Here is a 24,006-nt window from a genome sequence, read left to right on the forward strand (position 1 = left end):
GAGGAAAGATGAATCTGGTTTATGTTTTAGAATGATAGCCCCAGATCTGAGCTGGAGATGGTTCATAGAAAGGCAAGGGGGAACTGTGGACCTCTGGACAGTGGATGAAAAGAGAACACGGGCAAGGATAAAATTCGAAGGCATTTTATACTCCATTGATTCAATTGTTGCTGTTGCCGTTAGGGTTCACCCAGTCAGGTCCGACTTACGTGACCATATGTATAATCAAATGAAACATTAGCGGGTCCGCAACCATCCTCACAATTGTTCTTATGTGAGCCCATGGCTGCAGTCATCATGTCAGTCAATCTTGTTGAGGGGCTGGCGTTTTTCCCGGTCCTTCTCCAAGGATTTTTCTCTCATGACAACACGTCCAAACTGATGACTCATCCTTGCCTCTAGGGAGCATTCTGGCTGAACATCTTTCAATATTGAAAGTATTTTCAATATTCTTCGCCAGCACCACAATGCAAATGCATTGATTCTTCTTTGGTCTTCCATATTTAATGGGCAACTTTCTATAGCTGTGAGTTTGGTTTTTTCAGTTAAGAATCAGCACAATGGCAAGAGATTTCCAAGTGTGATCTCACTTGAATCTTTCACTAGCTAGTGAAACTGCTACTATGGTACCCATTTTCATGTTAAGGAAACCCATCAAGTGGCTATGTAACATGTCTGTATTGTAAGTGAGAAGTAATGGAGTCCACGTTTTCTGTATATGCTCAGGAAATTAGTTGGTAAAGAATAATAAGCCATTCAGGGTCACAATTGGACTCAACTTTTATTTAGGAATCATCAAAAAACAAAATTTATCAATATATTAGTTATCTTTCCACTTTCTGCAGGAATTTAGGTTTACTGGTAACAATGTTCACAGAAACTAAGCAAGCAGGGCAAAGTACTTTCCAAAAAATTATTTGAAGACACATCACATGTAAGACACTATGGTAAGCTCTGCTGATACAGACATGGTTTCTGCCTGTTAGCAAACGTAACATACAATGAATGCTAAGGTGAAAACATCAAGAGTATTAGTTAAATAAGTTTGCCCTTTACTGAAAAGAATTTTCATTATTAAATATATTCATACATGATTAATAGCATAGCTTCAATGATATATATGAAAAAATGCCAGAGTAACCAGAAGATATTGAGAACTCAGAAAAAGTCTGAGAAAAGAATTCCATGAAGGGAGGCGATGCATTGTATACTGCTATTTCATCCCTTTGGGGAATCATTAGTGTAGTGTTCTGATACTCTACATTTAAAAATGATTTTATTTTAAAAATTTTAATAGTATTTTTAGTATTAACTGTCTAAATAATTCAGAGAGTTAACTGTCTTTCATTTATCCTGGAGTAAACAACAAGATTCTAAACTGAATGCCAGGCAAAAGAGAGAATGGTATTTGCTCCTTCCGTGGCACTGCTCATTAATAATTCATGGCAATGCCACACAGAACTTGCAGACAGTTCTCACTCAATTGAGGGGGGTGTGGTGGCGGGGGAGGGGTTATTAGGAAGTTAACAGGCCATAACAACCAGGATCAGAAGATATTAGGGGTAGTCACTGGTCCACAGTAAGAACTCACCTCAGCCAACAAACAAATCTCTCTCTCTAGTGCTCAGCCTCTCAAGCCTCTGGACTTCTCTCTTACTGCTTCAAAGATGGTTCATCCACATAGCTCAGGGAACAGTGCAGGTGTGGGGGGGGCATGTTCTGTGGTCACAACTAAAATTGACCAATCCCATCTATTAGTGTCACACATACCCTGTTGCAACGTCCCACACAATCACTTGGTAGAAGTTATAGAGACAAGGGTCAAAAGAACTTTTCATTAAAAACTTTTACTCCACCATAGTATTTGTCCGCAGGTGATGAATTCGTGTTTTAATCATACAGTCCTCACTTGACTATTCTGATATGCATGTGTTCTGCTTGTGACCTGACAACAGGCGGCCTCAAATTTCAGTGACCAGAGCAGAGAGACAACACCGTCATTTGAATGATTTCATGAGTGCACACTTCCCTGCTAGCTCTTCAGCCCACATAGAAACAACAGGTGCTCATCATAACAAGAGACAAAGACATCCCTTCTTTCAAAGTCTGGTTTCAGGTCATGCACAGACAGCAAAGCAGGTGGTTGGACTGACTCCTTGGCTCCTATTTACTCCAGATGAATACCGCAAAGAAGGGATTGTGCCCCACCCCACAAAGTTGCAAATTTGACCAGAAATGAAAATGCTAATGCTAAAAGTGAAATGGGAATCAAACATAACTGGAATTATAGGAAAACATAGCTGACTGCGAGAACACTGGCATTGCTACTATTAAGAGTCATGTGGCCCTGGGGAGCCTTAGTGAGGACTCGCCATTCACCTAGAAAATAAAATGCTGGTGATGAAAAGCCTGACGGTGTGTCACAGCAAGAAATGCAGGTAATCGTTTACAGATATTTCACAGCATGAGAACCACAAGAACAAAACGTTAGGAGCTGATTCAAACAGAAAGGAATGAAAGATTTTATCTTGGTAGAGTAATAAGTTATGCTATCAAAAGGATGGCAAGCATTTCTCAGGCTTCTCTCCAGTGCTTCCGTCTTTTAATACATATGTCAAAGAAAGAACACAAGCCGATTCTACAGGTTTCTGATGGTTTCATTTACAATGTAGTAAATAAATACCAGTTTTATTATTTTTCAGTTTTTCTAAGAAAAATGTTTTGAATGTGTGCAGTAAAAGTTTTCAGGGTTCACCGAACAACCATAATTTTGGTCAATGACTACTAAGGTTTCGGGATGGTTTCTGGGAGCATGGTCATTTTTATGCCTCCATGTGTACAATGAAGGACTGCCAATATATGAAAATATATTTAAGTAAGTTTAATGTCTAGTTATGAAGGTGGAATATAGTGCTAATTATTTTATCCTGGGATCAAAATAAAAGTATGAGAGAAGCTTCCAAACGTTTGTGGAAATTTGGAATTTAAAGATATTGGAAGTTCTCCACAAACTTTTTGAAGCCCCCTTTTGTCAACTCATCAAAAACCTTATTTAGAACCATCCTATGCCAACGCCCTTTATTATTACTGCCATATGATACTTTTGTACCCTCATCGTTAATAGAGAGTGTGAACATATTGGCAATAGTTCTGGTAAACAAAAAAATGGATTAGTAGTTGTAAATGACAAATGTATCTCTCCTGTGATTTTGAAAACCACTATTTAAATCATGAAGCATTGTTCCACGTCTATGGATAATCAAGGAGCTTGTTACAAATCCATTTCTTCTTGGTCTCGGACCTGGCACTACTGACACCCTTGTCATTCAAGCAGGCACACTCTCCATCCCCTTTGATGATAAACCTAAAACCAAGTGCACAAACATTGATTACACAGAGGCCAGAGATCTAAATTGACTCCACCACTAGAAATCCTCAGCAGCAGCCCTCTATTGTTTGCATGTCAATCAAAACACCGAACTGTGTCACCAATAGGACTGCTGCCCACCTTTTCCTGATTGCATGTCGCTTATATTCTCAAGGTCCCTGCTCGATTTATCACAGAATTATCATCAGAACAAGCCCAGGTGTGTTGCTGATATGGTGTGCAACTGCAGTTTGCTGTTGAGCCCAAAGTGAAGGCTATCCCGTGTGGCCATCAGCTCAGTCTATTTTCGGTCATGCCCTGAATTGCTTCATAAATGTGTGAATAGTTTAAAAAATTACTTGCAAGTAAATGCCTAAAAGGTCTAAACTTTTGTTTATGGAAATGATTAGAGCTTCACCAAATATCACCTTCAATGAAATGCCTGTGGCCAGCAGGCTGGTTCCCACTCGCAGCCACTCCGTGCAACACCGCCTGTCCTGCAGCGTCCTTACCACCAGTGCTGTGTGTGAAAAGACTCTCGTGGTCACCGTGTCACGCCCTCTCACTAAGGCTCTTCCTTTTGGCTGACCCTCTACTTTATCAGGCATGACGTCCTTTCCTCGGATATTCTGAATATCCTAAAGAAATCAGCGCACTCTAAGGTTTCTTTGGGCAATCCAACTCTAGAAAGAGTTCTCCGGGTTCTCTACTGTCCTCCTTGTATGACTGGAAGTAGCAGCAGGGGGAGTGGGCTTAGTAGGCATGATGTCAGCGCAACAAAGGGCCGTGGAAATGGACAAGTCTGGCCTCCTCTGGCTTTCCTGTTGCAATGAGACAGGGATCACACATGCCTTCGCATTCATCCTTCTTCACTACTTTCACACCACGCCGCCTAACTTGCATGCTGGGTGTGATAATTCATTGCAATGGCCACACAGAACTGTAAGACAATATTCACAACTCAGGGAGTTGTTTTGGGAAGTTAATAGGGTACCACAAGTCAGGAACAACAAACATTAAGGATAGACTCATTAGTTTCCTCAGTCAGCAGTCAAATCTTGGTGGTTCTCAGTCTCTGAGCCACGTGGTAGCCAAGTCTCTGGTTCTTAGTCTCTCGGTCATGTGGTCCTTTGTCCTTTGCTTCTGTGGGCCAGCATGCCAACCTGACTGTCACTCTGTCTCAGGCCCGAAGAAGACAAGGTCCCCCATGGTATTGGCATTGTTGTTCTTCTAAGGTCCTCTGGGTTCCTCTCTTCGAAGCTGCTCCACAGATGACTCAGCTTCACAGCAAGGAAAATGGGCCAGTCTCCTCTATCCGTGTTACACACACCCTTTGTGCATAGTCCCACCCAATCATTTGGTGGGCGTTACAGGGACTGGGGTACTCTGACACACAACTTACTCGCATTGACTTATCGTTGACTATAGGAGCCCCCTGGGGGTTTCTGAGACTTTAAATGTTTATCAGAGTAGAAAGCCCATTCTTTCTCCCGTGGAGCTGCCGGTGGTTTCAACGTGCTGACCATGAGGCTCCCAGCCCCACTTATAACCACTACCCCCACCAGGGCTCCGAGAGATTTGGGTGGAAAAGCCACATTAAGAGATTTCACTCCACCACAATCAGTTCTTCAGTGGCCTACTAGGCTTTTTAAACTATTGATGTGCATCAATTGTCTTTATATTCTACATAAGTCTTTAGGAAATAAAAGTTTTCAATTAATGGATGAGGGCAAGAACTTTGTTCGAAGACTTTATCACACTAAAGGTTTAACTTTGATTAATACCATCACAATAAGTAATATTTTCCAAGAGTGACAACTAGTAAATGGAGGAGCAGACACAGGATTTATATTCCCCACCTCACATTTCAGGGGGCTTTATATGACATTATATTTATTAGCTCTTAAAGACATCTCACATACACGGTCACACATTAACACAGCATAAGGAAGACAAGTGCCAAAACGTACCAGCTATTGTGGTCAGTGCCATCTGTCCATTCCCAGTTGTCAATTGATGATTCTCTGCTGACACCAATCCAATGGTCAGACGCACCTGCGTATCTTTTCAGGAAATCCTAAGATAAAACCCAAAATGAAAATATGTGCTTCTCTTATCACCCTCGGGTGTCTGTCCCCTCATGTCATTCTCGGATGTCTGTCCCCTCATGTCACTCTCGGGTGTCTGTCCCCTCATGTCACTCTCGGGTGTCTGTCCCCTATATCTTCTCTTTTGGGGTGGAAGCCTGGTGTAGTTGAGAAGTAGACACACTGGAGCCAGACCAGTGTCCAATGTTCAGCACTTGCCATTTCATACATGATTCTTATTAGTTACTTAAAGATAATCACATGGTTTAATTCACCTGGTAAAATCCCAATTTCTGTCTGTTGTTCTAGGATATTTTATTGTGTCCACTTTCACTTCCCAAGATATTCTAATTTAAATCATTCTTTATAGAATGTATTTTAATATATTCATTAGTGGAAGATGGAACATAGAACCAAAGAGCCTATCAAATGTGAATACTTGCTATGTGGATTAAATGAAGGTATTTAAATGACTCATAGGATGCCCAGCATGAAGAATATATCTCAACAAAGGTTTTCACTTATCCAAAAGTACATCCCTTATCTTAAAGTCTGACTGGATTGGATTCCTTCTTTATCATATCATTTAGCTTGATCTCTGTTAGGCCATCCTTTCAGGTGACTAACTATTCAACAGAAAACATGATCCCAAAACAATACTTACCAGTTCTTTCCAGGTTTCAAACTGAGCAAGTCTGGCTTCCACTGCAGTACAGAATGCCTGACTGAATGTCCAGTTTCTTGCATACTCAGAAAAATAATAACACTTCCCACTAAATTCAAGCCAGGTTTCTGGGCAGACAGCACACACAGGAAACCCGAAGACATGCTCTTTATCTCTCTCTAGGAGTTAGACAACCACAATAGAATACATTCAGTACATTTCATTTTCCCTTTTAACTGTTGACTGGTTTTATAGGCCATGAGCTGGAAGACATATGCTAAGCACAACAGTCTTTAAATACAGTGGTCTTCAAGATGGGAACCAATGAGCCTTACAGTTCAAGCAGCCAATAAATGCAAATGAGTTTAAGTAAATCTATTTCCACAGTATCAACTTCCTTAATATTTGTGTTAAACCAGCTTGGCTAGAGAAACAAACCAGGGACACTCATATATGTATAAGAAAGAGCTTGTGGTCGTTACATAACCTCCTGTCAACTTGAGGAGCTTAAGAGTGAAGGGGTGGAGTGTAGCCTGTCAATCAGGTGGGCATGGCTTTCTCATGAGGACCGTGGAAACGCTTCTCTTCCTCCCTGGAGTTAGAACACACTCTGCTTCACCTTCCTGCTGACAAGCTACTTCAGGCTATACTGATGGCAGCCACAGTCCTGAGATGCTTCCACCGCCATTGGATCCACAAAACTACCCACCCATCGGTCTGTGATCTTCCTGCATTCGGCATCATTGCATGTGCTGCTTAACTCTGAAGAGGAATTTATAGACTAGTAATTTATAGATTAATAGGCTAATAACGGACATATGGATTAGAACTAGACTTGGCTGGGACATTTTCTTAATATACAATTGTAATTGTATAATGTAGTTGTACATTAAGAAAACGGCCCAGCCCTTTCCAGATCTAGTCCATATGTCCAACATTAGCCCATATGGCTGATACTAGTATATAAATTCCTCTTCTGACTCAAGCAGTTCATGCAATGATGCCAAATGCAGGAACATCACAGGCCAGTGTATGGATAGTTTTGTGAATCCACTGCCGGTAGAAGCATCTCGGGACTATGGACGCCAACAGTATAGCTCAAAGTAGCTTGTCAGCAGGAACACAAAGTAGTGAGAAAGAGGTCGTTTGAAGCATCCTCCTCATGAGAAGGTCATACCCACCAGGTGTCATCCTAAAACTGACCGGATTGACTGCTAAACTCCACCCTTTCACTCTTAATACCTTCCGAGTGACATGGGCTTATGTAACCAGCCCAGCATCCTTTCCCAATGTTACGCCGTTTCTCCTTTTCCACATCCCCCCTCACAGGAAATCTCAACCTTTAACGGACACCCCCTCCAAAAAAAAAAAGGCAAAACCCTTCCTTCTTCTTGATTTTATTAAGGTGTATTTTGTGAGAGCTCCAGAAGCCCCCAGAGGATATTTTAGTAGCAGATTAAAAATATTGTTTTTAGTACCAAAAGTGCAATCTGGGCTTTCTTTTTCTGTTTTATGTCGTTCTGTTAAATATGGATCTCTATCTGGTTCAAACCGGCAATGCATATAGCTGTCAACCAAACTTCGAATATCCAATTCCACCCAGAGGCACCTTAGAAGCAAGGCCTGGCATCCTACTTCTGAAAATCAGCCACTAAAAACCCTATGGAACACAATTCCCAGACCTAGAGGGTGATCATGCATCAGAATAGACAGCAACTGGTATTCATGTGTGAAATAGCTCTATAAGCAATAATTTGGCCCTTGCTATATAATCTGAAACAAGTTATATTTCAGATCTGGGTTCATCAAAAGAACGGAACTTTTGTTACATAATTTCACTTTTCTTCTCTTAACATGTGCAGTCCATGGGCCAATTAATGCAGAGAGCCTATTGGCTCTCTCTGCAAAAGTTTAGTCATTTTTAAAAGCAGATAATTCTTTTGTGTATTCTCAATTAGCTAAAGAAGACACAATTTTTAAGAATAGAGAGGATATGCCTACAACCTTTCATGCCGAAGTGTCCCCTGACTATTTCTTTAATCAAATGGCAATTTGGATTAAAGCAAGCCATGGAGTCGATCCAGAGATGTAGCACCGGACCTTCCCACAAATTTCCTCCAGTCACCGCACTGCTTATATCAGTAAATGTCAACTATTCTCTTGTGTTACTAACTTCTTAATTTTTAAGAGTTAACTATGGCAAGGAGCACGCTATATTTACCATCTCCTGTTAACTGCAAACAATTTGATCCATAACTTTATTTAAGTTGACTACTGATGAATGTTTTGGTTAGAATGCACATCCATGAGAACAGAGAATTTTGTGCTTCACCTGGACAGGGCTGAGCGTATAATGGAGCTAGAAAAATATGTAGTGATAACATACATGTACACGGAGCACTGTAAATTTCAGAGCATCCGTGAGGTTACTTACCCTGAAAAAAAACAGAACGTGAAACTGCAGTTAAAGTCAGGAATACGATGATGAAGCCACACACAATTCTGGTAGTGGTTACCTTGGATGTAATACTTAGCCAGTTCATTTTACCTGAAAAATGAAAATATCATGACGGTTTAAGGGAGAAAAAACAAATTTATCATAGAACCAACAACTAAGCATAATTTACTCCAATTTTAGAAAGATCACGATGCCAGTGTCCTCTTAAAATCACCCACTATCTTCCCCTTATCCCTCTTATTCGATTTTTAAAATGCCTTCCTTTCACTTTGGGCTTCTACTCAAGGCCTCCCTTAATACAAGAATACCTTGTTCTAATAACCTGGCACTCTTTGATACTCACTTCCTAATACGATCACTGAAGGCAAAATAGGTGCCTAAGCAAATGTGGTAAAGAGCGGGGATGGGGCCCGGTTATCAAAAGATGTGGCATCTGTAGTCTTAAAGGTAAACAAGCGGCCATCTAGTAGGGAAGCAAATAAGCCCACATGGATGAAGTTCACCACCCTGTGTGATCATGAGGTGTTGACGGTATCAGGTATCAAAAGCTCCAAAACAAACAACTAAAGCATGCAAATGAGGATGGTTAGAGTGGAGTCCCAAAGCCTCTCTGTGGACAATTGGATATCCCACCACAGAAAGTTTATAAGGAAGGGGTGATTTAATCAAAGTGCAGTATAGCACCATTGAAACACGCATCATTGTCTAGTTCCTGAATGCTTCCCCGCCCACGCCCCATCCCCAACCCCCCTTACCATGACCTAGTTCTACCTTACAAATCTGGCTAACCCATGGTACAATTGTTACAGATAGGAGCTCTCAACGCATGAAATTCAGGACAGTTAACCCAACCCCTCAGGAACAGTAGTGAGAGTAGCGATATCATAAGGCATAAGGGAGGGGGCTAGTCGGGGAGGGGAAGAGGGAGAGAGGGGCACCACATTGAATGGTTAGATATACAGCCTCCCCAGCCCCCAAGAGGACGGATAACAGAAATGTGGATAGCAATTCACACTGTGCCAGGACTCCCTAAATATATATTAATAATATGTTTGTATAGAGAATAATGTAACCTTTGTGGAAAAATTTACTTACTTCTTAAGGTAACAGAAAATAAAACCCCAATGAAAGCCACAAGTACACTGAAGTGCCAGCAGGCAATAATTTTGGAAGGGAAGGTAGTGAATAACTTTACTGGATGTGTTCTTTGATCTGCAAAACACAAATGTCATCCTGAAGGTTATAGGGGAAATACACACACACACATACACACATACACACACACACACACACACTGATCATAGAATCAACAATCAAGTGCCACTGAGCCGCAACCTGCCTGCTGACAAGCTCTCTCACAAACGGTCCTGCTCCATGAGGAATGGCCATGGTCAAGGAAACACAGAGATAAGAAACCTCATTCCTTGTTATGGGAATAAGACTTTAATGAGAGGGAAATAGAACAAAACAAAAAGGAATGCTTACAAACCATATTGGAAAAGAAAAAAATTTCAAGAAATTGAAAACACCAAGAAACAAAAGCCGTTTTTAAATTTATTCATAGCTCAGTGTTATAAAATTGGAGGGAAAAGATGTTGAAGACTATGACAAGGAACAGGGAGGAATGGGAAAAGTGAAATCAAATGAGAAAGAACCACATACAAAGAACCACAAGACTGGGACAGAGGCCTGTTCTGATGCAGGTGCTTGTGCATCTCTGTATAGTATGTTTGTCTTCATATGTGTTCTAGTCCACAAGCCAAAAGGAAAAATAATAAAAATGAACTAATGCAAAAGTAAACTTTTTTTTTTTTTTTGTTAAGAGAGAAGGCTCACAGCCTTAAAAACTCTCCAGAATCTTTATCCATCGACGCAAACTCTGGTCTGAGGGTATAAAGAGAGTAAAGCCCAATTTAAATGGACAGAAATGCTTTTGTGACACATGAGCTAGTTTCAAACAAACACCAAGAAAACAAGAGGAATACACATAAAATATTAATGGTTCTCACTCTCTACAATCCAGATGATCTGGGCTTTTACTTGTTTCTCTCTTTTCACATTGTATGTCTTTTAGTTTTATAAACATACAGAAAATGTATATTCCTCCAAAATATCTGTCAGCAAATGAAGAAGTGAAGAGGCCTTCTTTACCTCGGAAGAGCTCTGGAGGTGATGTGGAAGGACCATTGCGCTGCTAACACTTCAGCTCAGTGGTTCAAACCCACCAGCCTTTTCTCAGGAGAAAACTGAGGCTGCCTGCTCCTCTGGATTTGGTATGACCTAGCCAACAGCCAGAGACCACGGGAGAAATGCTTCCCTTGTTACCACGTGAAGTGCATTTCAATTGTGGCCAACTTTGTATGTTAATGAAAGAGGGTACTATAAATATTTGGGTACTTAGCAATTGTCCATTACTTACTCTCAGCCTTGCGTTGACCTTATTTTGTCTTGCTTCTCTCCTCTCTCCTCTCTACAGGGCCCTCAACATACCCCTTGCTCAGTTGAAACAAGCATAAAAATGTAGAACATCCATCCACTCCTGTCCTCTCCTGGTAGATCATGCAAAGATATGGCCGAACACACAGAAAAGCTTTTCCTCTTGCCCTTATTTGACAAACTTGCTACCCTCGACCCTCTGGATGAATCTCAATGCTAAGACGAAGCAAAAGCTATCAGACTGAAAAGTTCCCTGCTGTGGGAGTACATTTCTGTATGACATTCTGAAAAGAAAGCAAAAGTATAAAAGGGCTGGCTTACCTACAAGTCAGTTTCTACCGCACTTTCATGGAAGAAAGATCCCCCCTCTCCCCACCACTACCCTGTTCTTTCATGCTCTCAGATTTTATAACCTGCATTACCAGATTCGAGGGAATTCTGGAAGAGTCCCGATGAAGCCTCCACAGACATCTTTCCACACAGAAGAATATTCTGGAATACAACGTAGTATTCTGGTCAGTATCTCTCTGTGAATTTTCGTTCCATCTCGCTTGTCTTGTTTATCCCTGTGAACATTGAGGACTGTGGGGATTAGATCAGCTATCCCGCATCAAGCTGGGTCCAAAATGGGGCGTGCAGATGAAAGGAAAAAAAAAGAGATATATACAAAGCATGGGATCAGGAGGACTTCAATCTGATGCACTGAAGTCTTGAGAATATTTGAAGCTTGGTTTTTATATTCTTCTTACACAAGGAAATTAGTTACAAAACAAACATCAAAGAACTTAAACATTCCTAAACTCTTATCTATGCAAATGTTACTTTTTAACTAGTCACAGTTTCTTAACCTTAGAATAATAAGAGCACTAGTTTCAAAGACAATCACAAGGATATGCAAGATTCAAGAGAGCCTCAACAGAGATCTTAAATAACTGAGTTATCTCTCAATGTTTTGAGCAGAAAAGTCACAAATAACAGTCATTTTGCAATGCTTTTGTCTGCAGAGACACAGAGGCACCAGGAATTAGTCATCCATCAGTAAACACCTTGATCAGCCCTATGCCTCCTACAGAGGACCAGCAAACTCAGAAGGGGACATGGGGTCCCAGGGTGGGGGCTAACTGGCTGAAAACCCTGAAAAGCAACCAGAGTGCCAAGAGGAGCTGGAGAGAACTGCCTTTCCCTAAAGCGGTGCGAAGAAAAGGCCAGTTTCTCGTGTCCATCTTTTCTGTGCTTCTGTCTTCTCTCATGTGGCCTCCAGCCTTTGTCTCTGTGCTCACCTCCTGGGACTCCAGTAGATCACAGGACTCCTAGCACTAGGCTGAGCAGTCACTGTACCTTCTGCCCAGACTAGACCACAGAGGGTGTGCCTGAGCCTTTACTACCTGTTTTTGTGTTTGTGTTTGCAGCTCTGTAGTGCTTTCTCTAAAATGTTCATAGTCTGTTTCCTCTCTCGCTGAACAAAGGCCTAACTAACTTCCATTTTTACCAGCCATAAAGCCAGGCCCCCCTCCCCCTCCTTGGCTTCCATTGTGTCTCTCTGATCCAAGGTCCCTGTCCACCAGTTAAAGCCACAGGCTGCGTCAGGAAACCTTCCTGTTCTGGAAAGTCCAGGACTCTCCCACAGGGCCCCTAGCTCTGACAAGGATACCTCTCAAGGTTACCGGGCCACCTCCTGACCAATGGGTGTTATCTTTCCAATTCCTGAACCGCCATTGGCCCTGCTGGACTTGGCCAAAGCCTGAGGAGACCCGGACTGGACTTCTGTCACCCTCGCCAAGCTTGGGGTATTGCTCAAGGTATTGGGTGAGTAAATTTCCGTCTTACACACAAGCTATCTTTTCTGACCTGCCTTCATTTTCTGGGCTAAGCAGTCCTTCCTCAATCTCGGTCATGGATATTGATGGCAAACCTACCTGCCCCAGGTATACTAGCCCTTTACTCATTCCTCCTTAGAATCCCTTTGTGTCTGATCCATCAGTTGGGAAGAAACATTTTAAATAAGTTAGGAGCCTCCTTACCCCTTACTTTTGGTCTCACAGCACCTCTGCTCCTTCCCCTCCTTTCACCCGACCTAGAAGAACTGGCCCTACAGATCCCGTTGCTTCCAGATGTTAACCCATCATGCAAAGCCTCCTTTCTGACAATCTCACTATTCCTAGCCCCCGTCCCTGCAATGCTCCAATCTCACCATTAAGAAAACAAAAGATACGTACTCGGCATTAACAAAGTTGTTATCCCCAGACACCCGGAAGCTCCCAACTCCTATACTCTTTTATCCCACATTCCCCCTTCCCCTATACCGTTTTCACCACCCCCCTTAACCCAGCTTGTCAACATTCCTTTGCCTTTACCTGCAGCCCCTCCTAAAACAGTTCTACAGCAGACAAAGCCCAACTCCCTAAATTCTCTCTCCCTCAAGACACACCTATCTCATTCTGCTGCTATCTGATTGAGCTTGCACCCCAACCCACCACTCAGAGTCTAAGACAAAGCTGACTTTAACAAACTCTGACATGGCATGCCTCCACTCCTGCCTCTACTGAACCCTGCCAATCCTTTTTAACTCCACACAAGCAAAAAAAAAAAAAAAAAAAAGGTATATCAGTCTGTTTCCTGGCTCAGGACCTGGGGCCCGATCTATCCCCTATAGCTTTCTGTCTAAGCAACTAGATAAGACAGCCAGCGTTGGCAACCCAGCCTCTAGGCCCTGGCAGCAGTTGGCAGCCGCTGCCCTCACCCAGAGAGCCCTCGAGTCAACCAGGAGAAAGCCTACCACACAGGTTGAAGACTCCTCTCACGCCGAGTCCTGTCCTCGCTGTCCCCAAGCCGCCTCCAGAAAGTCTATCACCTGTTTATCGAAAACCCTAACATAACTCTGCGCCAGGCTCCCTGTTTAAACCCAGCAACCCTCTTGCCTCAGCTCCTAGACTGGCTGTAACTTAGTGGTCACTCCTGCCCCAGGCAGTTGAGACACTAACACTTCCCAGACCCAGGCTCTGATCAACTGTATCCTAACCCAGATCTCACTGTTTGTTGATGGCAGTCCTGTCATAGATGCCCAGGGGCAAGGGCAGGCTGCATATGCTGTCCTCTCACTTGACCAGGTCTGGAAAGCTGCATGCCTTCCCCTAAAACGTACCTCTCTAAAAAGCAAACCCTAATAAAGCTGTTTCTGTTCTCCCTTGTCCTGTCAGTTATGTCTGTCTTCCTCCCTGTAATTCCGTTTCGCCTTGGCAGTTTTAAAGAACGGAAACCAAACAGGAAAGACTCCCACGGGTGCAAATCTCGATCTCTGACATCATGGATGGGAGGGCCTGCTTGGTGCAAAGGAAAACCAATAAGCCACCCTGCCAAAAGGGACAGCAAAGATTTTCATCACTTGTGCGTGAGCTGGAAGCAGCTAAGAGGTGTCAGCACTCCCTTCAGTGTCTATTTCAAACACCTCTGAATATTGCCAAATGTTTGCCAAAATACACAAATAGGAATCAGATTCCCAGTCCTGCCTGATTCAACTAAGCGAAATCACAAACAAAAGCGAGTAAAAACCCTAGAATTCATTTTCAGTATACTGGACATCAAACAGTGGAGGACCTGCAAACAACCTGGTGACAATCCTCACCATTGGGCCAGTTCACTGAAATGAGAGAATTTCTAGGAGGATCACCTTACTTATGGAGAAGTCACATCCTCAATGGCTCCAGGGAAGGCATCCTCATATTTCCTAAGGTGGGATGAAGTCCTCCAGGTGAGCCAGTCAGCGGATGATGAGGCAGTGGGCTTCCCTGCAGCCTCCAAAATCCTATTTAAGGCATCTTCCAGTCACTTCTGACCCATAAGGCTTGGGAAATCTTTCTGCTTCTGAAGGCAGAGATCCTCTGGCAGGCACACTGGATCCCTTTGCCTTTCAGTTTCATTTTCCTGCTTCAACCCTCTCACCCCAAAGTCCTGCCAAAAATGAGGGGAATGTGGTTGGGGTACAGTTCCTTATCACATCAGAGGATGAGGCAGGGCTCCCACGTGGCCACCCCAACCACCAGCGTCTTTTTTGCCCCTCACCACTCCATATCTGAACAGCAGCCCTTCCAGATCTGAACAGCATTCCCAGAAGTCTTGGGACTTCCAAGCAACTACCCCTTTCATGTTGATTCAGCCAGGGGCTTTTCAGAGGGCTGCGTTTGGTGGGGGTGAGGAGCTAGACCAAACACACACACACACGCAAAACAAAACATACTAATGCACCCAAGGGGAGGGTGTTCTTTATATCTCCACAGGGAAAGAGGGACGAGACTTCAACCCTGTGCTCAAAAACGTGAATGCAGTATACCGGCATTAAGCAACAAAGCAATAGAGAGGTATGAGGGGCAGGCCCCATTCCAACTATGTGGACAGTCTCCCCACATGTCCAGCCAGCCTTCCCCACTCCCAACCACCACAAAAGAATTCACTTGAGAGGGCAGCCATGAAGCTACAGCTCAGGGAGAGAGGCATGTCAGATCAGAGCACACAGGAGCAAACAAGGGGGAAGGGAGAGAGAGTGGAGCACCTCCTGGCCCACCTGCTCTGAGGACAATGTCCCTGCTAAGAGCAGCCAGTGCACACAGAGGACCATAGGGCAAGCCCCACCACAAGACACAATATCCATCAATGCCCCATAGCCCTACAGGGGACAAAACTGGAGACAGAGTAGGAATTGTGCCAGATCCGTCCCTACTACACCAAGGTGAAACACTAAGGGCGTGCAACAGAACAGCCAGGGGAACAGAGCAATGAAGTCCCCAGGGAATACCACAAGTAGACTGTGGGGCTAGGGAATTGCACCCCATCAGACTCAGACTGGAATAGAAAACACTCTTAAAGGTCACCAAACAGACCTTGAACGATTTATAGGCTTTTCTTTTCTTTTTTCTGTTTTTGGTTTTGTTGCTTTGTTTTCTTTTCTTTTGTTGCTTTGTTTTGTTCTGTCTTGTTTTTATGCATAGTATTATCTCTGCATGTCTATCTAGATAAGATAGGCGGGATACATTTTCTCCAAGAGAAAACAATGGGAGCTAAGTCTGGAGGGAGACATAGCAGAGGGGGAGGCAGGGGAAAGGATGAGGGTTTTAATCTGAATGGTGAAGTTAATCTTATTATAGTAACCAGAATGTTATAGTTAATATTGGCATTGTTTCTTTTATGATAAGGAATGTACCTTAAAATGCATGCTTGCTCTTTTTGAAGTTACTAGAAATTATAATCAATGATGTACCTTGTAATTCTCCCTAAACCTAAAGAATAGTAACTTTAATTTTACTTGCTGCTTCTGTCCATGCTTGCTTAAGTCTTAGACAAAGGATAAATGAGTTTTTCGCCTTGAAAAAAATGGACTGAAATGTGGATTTTGGACTGCAATCAAAGAATCACCCTTAGATTCCAGCATCTGGTTATAACTGAATCAAGACTCTTCTAAATAATCAAGACATTACAGTGGTTGTCATTGATTCAAATCCATAACAAAGCAAATCCATAGGAACTCATATGTGTATAAGAGAGAGTTTTATATAAAGGGCAATTATACTTTAAGAAAGCATCCCAACCCAGGTCCAAAATTAACCTATATGTTTGATACCAATTTATAAAGTCCTCTTCAGACTCACGAAACACATGCAATGCTGCTGAAAGGAGGGTGATCACAGGTCAGTGGGTAGAAAGTCTTTGGATCCAGTGGTATTGTAAGCCTCTCAGCACTGGCAGGGGCCTCTATATGGCTTCTCAGGCTTCAGAGCTCTGTTTGCATCAGGGTGGGGGGGCAAGCAGAGAGAGAGGTGTCTTCCTCCTCCAGGGAGGTAAAGCCAGATTTCCCAGAGTTCTCAGAAGAAGGCCATGCCCACACAGAGGCCTCATTGACTCTGATCTAATTGACAGACTAGGCTCCACCCTGTCACTCTGAGTCCTCTCAAGCCCCAAATTGACACCAGATTATGTGTCTACCAAAGGAACCTATAGTATATAGCATTTTTCTTCAGCAATATCAAGTCTAGTAGGAAATCAACAAATTCCACTTGCATGATCAGTAAAGAGGATGTGAAATTTTTTAAAACCATTTTATTAGGGGCTCATACAACTCTTATCACAATCTATGCATATACATACATCAATTGTATAAAGCACATCTGTACATTTTTTTGCCCTAATCATTTTCTTTTCTTTTTTTACATTTTATTGGGGGCGCATACAACTCTTATCCCAATCCACAAATGTTCATACATCAATTGTATAAAGCACATCTGTACATTCTTTGCCCCAATCATTTTCAAAGCATTTGCTCGCCACTTAAGCCCTCTGCATCAGGTCCTCTTTTTTTCCCCTCCCTCCCCGCTCCCCCCTCCCTCATGAGCCCTTGATAATCCACAGATTGTTATTTAGTCGTATCTTGACCTATCCGGAGTCTCCCTGAGGATGTGGGATTTGTTGATCCTCTTTTCTACTTGCATCATTGCAGGATACAAACACACACACAGACACACACACACCCCTCAGGTTTAGAACCTGGTAGTTCATTGACTTTCAATATTTCTAGCACAACACCTAACCAATTCATTCACAGAAGTCTACGAAACCTAGACAAAATGGATTTTATTTCATGTTGTATTCACTACCTTGTAAAAGCTCCTTGTAACAAATCACACACACTTTTAGCAAACCAGTCCAATAAATATAGTTATAATCCACCCAAATTTAGCCAAGCTACTTAGCCAGAAGTAGGGCCACCTGGTTAAGTTTTAGAGCCACCTTTGAATAAACTGTGAGCGAGGAAAGTTTGTATTAGTCCCCGCTCCCTATGGTGGGTGATTTTGATATTCTATAACCGAATCAAGAAGAATGGAGGCTTGCAACAAAGAGCCCGACTTTACATTGCAAAACGGAAGCTCAACCTGGCTCTTTCCTCATCCCCAAATGCAAAACCAGACTTTTAAAGGTAGGTGCTTTGCATCGCTAGAATCAGGCCGGTTTACACATTTCACCACTGACTGCAAACGTGTTGACATCACAAAGCCGACCTAGAGACGGAGGAAAAGGCCCGAGGCTGCCCCTGCTGAGGACTGTCAGGAAGTTGACTCAAACTCAGACCAATTCCCACAGGTCTTCCGGACACCCCCCCACCCCCATCCCTGAGTGTCATGGAAATCACTGTTCCATTCCTTTTGGCACAACTTCGCTCAGATGTGCACACTCTTGGCCAATACTTCTCCCTACACTCCCAACACAGGCAGCTCATGGGCCTTGTCAGGAAAGCAGAAAATAACATCTTCTCAGCAAGTTTTTATACTCTGATGAACCCAAGACTCACCCACGCCTCATGTTCATTGCCGATTCAGACTTCCAGGGCCTTGGCTGGTGCCTGGGGCCTGCATTTCTGATACTCTCACAGGCCAGCCTTTGCACCCGGCCCGCCCAACGTGGACCAGCGGAGCTTCTTTGCAGACCTGGTGCGTCATCAGAAATCCTCCAGGTTGCTAAGAAGGCCCAGTTCCTACAGTGTCCTTACTTTGAGATTCTCAGAGCACAAGGTGCCAGGGTGATCAGCACAGGGTTACTGGGTGAGTTGCAAACTGGGGAGTGGGGAGGAACTGGGGAGAGAACTTGAGAAAGAACTTAAGACAGAACTTTGGGAGGAACTTGGAGGAGGTATTTGGAGGAGAACTTGGGAAAAGATCTTTGCATGACGCCAAGCAGTCTCTGCCAGGCTGCATCATTGGGAGGAATCCTATGGGTGCTGCGTAAAACCTGACACTTCTTCTAACTCTCATTAAACTTACTTGGATCATGAGCCAGGCTTCGGCGTGAATTCTTTCTCGTGCAGATCCAAGGACTGAGGTACAACTCTATCCCCAGAGAGATCTTACAGTTCCTTGTAGCAGATACTTGCCTCTGGGTGTGTATGGCTGCTAGGTGAAGTGACATTCCTGGCAAGAATAAATGGAGCAACTTAGAGGCACATGTTCCTGAAACCTGCTTGGCAGCAGAACAACATGCACACAAGCCTACACAGACAGCCGGCTCTGGATGTGATGCACCCTGGACATGACTGAAGCTCAGAACCCCTTCCAGTCCAATCCCTGCCCTGTGCACTCTGTCTTTCCTGCTTCATATGATGGTGCTGTGGCTGGTTGAGGGCCTCCACTTCATTCCATCACACAGAGAAACTGTGGGTGCAGAGTCAATCTGCCCCCTCTGGTTTCTAAGGCCGTGACGTGTGGGAAGTGGATTTGCAGGAGGTTTGAACCACTGACTTTCCAGCTAGTCATCCATCGCTTAACCACTTGTGCTACCCGTTATATCATGTGTATAGTGAGTAATAGCAGCCACTTCTTTGAACGCCGAACAAATTATTAAATTCTAGAACAATGGAATCCATACTTGGGGGTTTTAATAGAGGAGGCCTTTTTGATCAGCTACTCACTTGAAGAAAGCATTCTGGTGGAACAGCCATGAAGCACTCAGCTGCTAACGATAAGGTCAGCAGTTTCAACCTACCAGCTGTTCCAAGGGAGAGAGATGGGGCCATCAACTCTGTAAATTCACTGCTGTCAAACTGGCTCAGAGCAATTTGGGAGCAAACAACTCATCTCTCTCCTTCCTACTGCATGGTGGTTTTGAACCTCTGACCTTGTGGTTAGTACTCCACTGCTTACCTATGGAGCCACGAGAGAGGTTTTTCATGAAGTGTACAGTCTGAGTAACTCTAAGAAACAGATATGTTGTTCCATAGGGTGACTGTGGGTTTGTCCCAACACAAGTGAAATGGGTTTGGGCTGTTAACCTAAAGGGTCACAGTTCAAACCGAACCAGCAGTTCCTAGGAAGAAAGTCCTAGAGCTCTGTTTCCCTACAGAGGACAGCCAAGAGGTGTAGGTCAACTACAGCAGCTACCACCACCACCAATGAGGCAAGTTGAGAATTTGCATGATTATAGGGACCTAGTATTCCGAATGGAATTATGTCCTGCATCAACTCTGCGGCAAACCCTCACCTGGGAACCTGAGGTTATAGAGCGTTTGGGGATGGGTTTTGTTATGTGAATGAGGCAGCATGAATGTCTCAATTAAACTCGCTTTCACCCAGTCAGTTACAGGATAGGGTCGAACTGTCCCTATGGAGTCCCGAGACTATCTTTTTATTGGAGTAGAAAGCCTCGGCATTCTCCAGAGGAGGGGCTGGTAATTTCACATGATTGACCTTATGGTTAGCAGCCCAGCCTGTAACCCATTACACCACCTCAATCTATTTTGAGAAATTAAAGAGCAGTTTAAGCATGGAAGCATCTAGGGTAAGATCACCAAGAATACTAGGGATAAAAGTTGAAAAGACACTGGGACCATCCCCTAGACAGAATGGAGGGGAAGAGTGCCTTCCAATCCAGAGACTGGAATTCCAAATTCTAGTATCCCAAACTCTGACAAGGCAGGAACCCTTGTGAGAACAGGGTCATTAGAGGATGCCAGGGCCATGCGGTGTTGCGTTCTGTTGTACATAAGGTCACTATGGGTCCAAACAACTCAGCAACACCTACCACCACCAAAAACAAACTGGGATACAGTGCACTGGTGGAGACACAATCATCAAAGACAAAGCAGGTGCATAGCCAAATGTGAAGAAACTGATGGTGCCTGAGTATCAGAAGATATAACATCTGGGGTCTTAAAAGTTTGAAGATAAACAAACAGCCATCAAGCTCAGAAGTAACAAAGACCACATTGAAGAAGCACACCAGCCTGTGTGTTCAGGAGGTGCTGATAGGATCAGTATAAAGCATCAAAGAACAAAAAATCATAACATTGTAAATGAAGGGTAGTGCAGAATGGAGACCCAAAGCCCATCTGTAAGCAACTGGACATCCCCTTACGGAAGTGTTAAAAGGGTCGAGGAGAGGAGATGAGCCAGTCAGGGTGCAGTGTCCCGGCCAGCGGGACATCAACAACGTGGACCTAAAAGAGGAACTGGGAATGAAGATGGGCAAGGGCACAGAGAGATGGAGGCAAGACAGGAATCTGATCAAGCCTCGTTTATTGAGTTGAGAGCAGAGGTTTAAATAGCCAGCGAGGGGCTGGCACCATTATGTCACATGTAAAATAAGGTCCAGCTGAGGTAGCCAATAGTCGTGCATCTTCAAACAAGGAAGGAATGGCGGGCAACTGATCAAACAGGTAAGTATGCTAATGAAGCATTCCTGGTGAGCCTGGGGGGAGATGCCATCATTCATGTATTGACCAATGAGCATAGCAGCTGCTAGTGAAAGAGCACCAATCCTAGCAAGGGTCAAGGCAGCCACCCTCTGGCGGGAATTGAGACAAAGGGCAGTAACACCTCAGGGCAGTTTGTATGGCAGGAAACCGAGAGTAAATTCATGGCTAAAATCCAGGGTAGGGAGACACGAAGTTCCCTACATGTCCCCCTTCTTTACCAATACAATAACAGGCAAGAGTATGATTTTAATATGGCGTATCTCTCGGGGGGCTGCGCCTGGCTTAGGTTGTCTGGCTACTGACTCATCCTTACCTGTCATTGGTCTCAAGGAATGCGCATTTTTCAAAAGCAAACCTTTTCCTAGCTTTGGTTTGTATAAGCCATGCCAATCGTACCCGTCATTGGCTGTCCAGCCCAGTGCACAAGGCAAGGGGTTCTTTCACTCTGAAGGTTCTGAGAGTGGGCCACCCCTGTCCATCATCTCTAGCCAATGATAATGTACCTGGATAGGTTTAGCCTGGATTGCCTCAATTTGTTGTTTTACAAATGCCATGAGTTTGTTGAACAATACAGTGCCCACCAACTTCTCTGGCAGTCACCTTGCTCCATCAGCATCCTGTGGGAAAAAACACAAACATTCCCTCGCCCCCTAATTAGGAGGGGAGCTGGCTTTTGCCATTAAGTGGTTCTTTCCATTTTATATATGCTTTGTCTTTATATTTGGCAATCCTTTTCCAAAGGCAGTCAGCAACAGACTGACCGTGTACATCCAAATTCCAAAATGTTAAAATAAAGTATGGTTAATTAAATTGCGAGGAGTAGAAGGATATATCTCCCCCTTTTTCATTTTGTCTAAATGTCGCTTAATAGTCCCATTAGCAGGTTCCACAATACCTTGGGTTTGAGGATTAGAAGAGATTCCAGTTATGTGTTTAATTTGAAAAGTGACACAAAATTGAGTAAATGATTTACTAATATAAGCAGATCTATTATCTCTCTTTAAGCATTTAGGTACACCAATTACAGCAAAACAACATAACATATGATGAATAACCAAAGACGTTTTTTCACCAGTCATAGGAGTGGCCACAATAAATCCAGAGTAAGTGTCCACCTAATGTGCAAACAACTCAATTTACCATACGAAGGAATGTGAGTAACATCCATCTGCCAAAGATGTCCCAGGAGCTGTACCCTGGGACTAACACCTAAATGAGGAACTGGTGAATGGAGAACACAATGGGGACAAGAGTTTAGGATGTCCCTTGCTGCTTCTTTAGATATGTTAAAGTGATGTTTTAAAGCTGGGCTAGAGTAATTTGATCTTCAGATAAACTGGCAAATGCTGCTGCAGCTTGACTTGCACAATCAGCTAAATTGTTGCCTTTTGCCAAAGCCCCTACTAGGGAAGAATGAGCTCTGATAAGTGCCGAAAAATAAGGATATTTGTGATTCCAAATTAATTGTTGCAATTCACCAAATAAAGCCAAAATAGGTTCATTTTGCGATTGAATACAAGCAACAGTTTCTAAATTATTTAATACGAAAACAACAAATAGGCTGTCTGAGTAAATGTTAGTGCAGATTGAGCTGGACATTTTTTAACCAATGTATGTAGCTGCAGTTCCATTAGAGGAACCATCAGTAAATATTGTAAGGGCATGAGGTGTGGGTTTATTTTTAAAAATACTGGGGAAAATAAATAAATGTTTTTTAGCAAATTGTAACAATTTATCTGGAGGATAAATATTTTTCACCAATCCACAAAATCCAGCCAATGCTATTTCCATAAATCACAACTTTCCCATAACCAAGAAGTTTGGGGTCTGTCATAAGGTATAACTATAGAATTAGGGTCTTTTCAAAAATATTTAACAGACTCGGATCTATCTTTCATCACTAATTTAGCTATTTAACAAAAAGGTTTCAGAACTCTTTTTTCTTGAAGAAGCTAAATATACCCATAATAATAGTCTTTTCTGCCATAACACACCAGATGTAAAGGTACCAAGGTATACCATAATTAATATACATAATTTGTTTGTCGAGAATACATAAATTTACCAAATTTAAGGTTTGTTCTGCTAAAGGGGAAATTTCCCAAGTCGAATTTGGATCAGGATCTCCTTTTAAAATATCAAAAAAAAAGGCTTAAGCTCTCCAGTACTTATTTTTAAATATGTTCTAAGCCAATTAATATCTCCTAATAATTTTGAAAATCATTTAAAGTTTGTAAGTGATCTTTTCTTATTTCTATCTTCTGGGGTTTAACAAAAGCTTTCTGTAAAATATGTCCTACATATTTGTAAGGTTCAATAACTTGTACTTTTTCTTCTGCTATAACTAAAGCCTATTTAATGCTTCTCATAATAAGTCACAAATAAAGAGAACGATCTTTTCGTCCCTATGAACCATCTAAATATCATCCATGAAGTGAATGTTAAACACCAATGTTTCAGAAGTTCTTTCTGACTTTATAACTGCAGTTACAAACTTTTGACATGGGGTGACGCTATTAGACATTCCCTGATGTAAGACTTTCCACTGATAACACTTCATAGGTTCTTTAAAATTAACACTAGGAACACTAAAAGCAAATCTTTTATAATCTTTGGAATCCAAGGGGATGGTATAAAAACAATCTTTCAACTCTAAAATGATTTTATATGTATTGGCTGAAATAGCAGAGGGGGAAGGGAGCCCAGGCTTCAGGGCTTCCAAAAATTCCACAGTAACATTAACCTTCCTCTACTATTTTCCTTGCA

The 24,006-nt window shown here is 42.8% G+C and overlaps 1 protein-coding gene across 4 annotated transcripts; it reads right to left on the reverse strand.

The window, feature by feature from the left end:
• Positions 1-802: 802 nt before the first annotated feature.
• Positions 803-14,967, reverse strand: LOC142450306 (C-type lectin domain family 2 member F-like). Of its 4 annotated transcripts, none has more exons than XM_075552081.1 (7): positions 14,685-14,967; positions 11,435-11,504; positions 9,672-9,788; positions 8,553-8,666; positions 6,119-6,297; positions 5,338-5,444; positions 803-3,364 (listed from the first exon to the last, which is right to left on the reverse strand). In XM_075552081.1, the coding sequence occupies exons 2-7, from the start codon at positions 11,481-11,483 to the stop codon at positions 3,250-3,252; spliced, it is 681 nt and encodes a 226-aa protein (XP_075408196.1). In that variant the 5' UTR covers positions 11,484-11,504; positions 14,685-14,967; the 3' UTR covers positions 803-3,249. The 4 variants fall into 4 exon arrangements, with proteins under 4 accessions (XP_075408196.1, XP_075408197.1, XP_075408193.1 ...); XM_075552082.1 differs by having other exon boundaries at positions 14,680-14,967; XM_075552078.1 differs by having other exon boundaries at positions 11,435-11,627; positions 14,685-14,965.
• Positions 14,968-24,006: the final 9,039 nt, after the last annotated feature.

Source organism: Tenrec ecaudatus, chromosome 6 (genome assembly GCF_050624435.1).
Source record: "Tenrec ecaudatus isolate mTenEca1 chromosome 6, mTenEca1.hap1, whole genome shotgun sequence".
NCBI classification, from domain to species: Eukaryota; Metazoa; Chordata; class Mammalia; order Afrosoricida; family Tenrecidae; genus Tenrec; species Tenrec ecaudatus.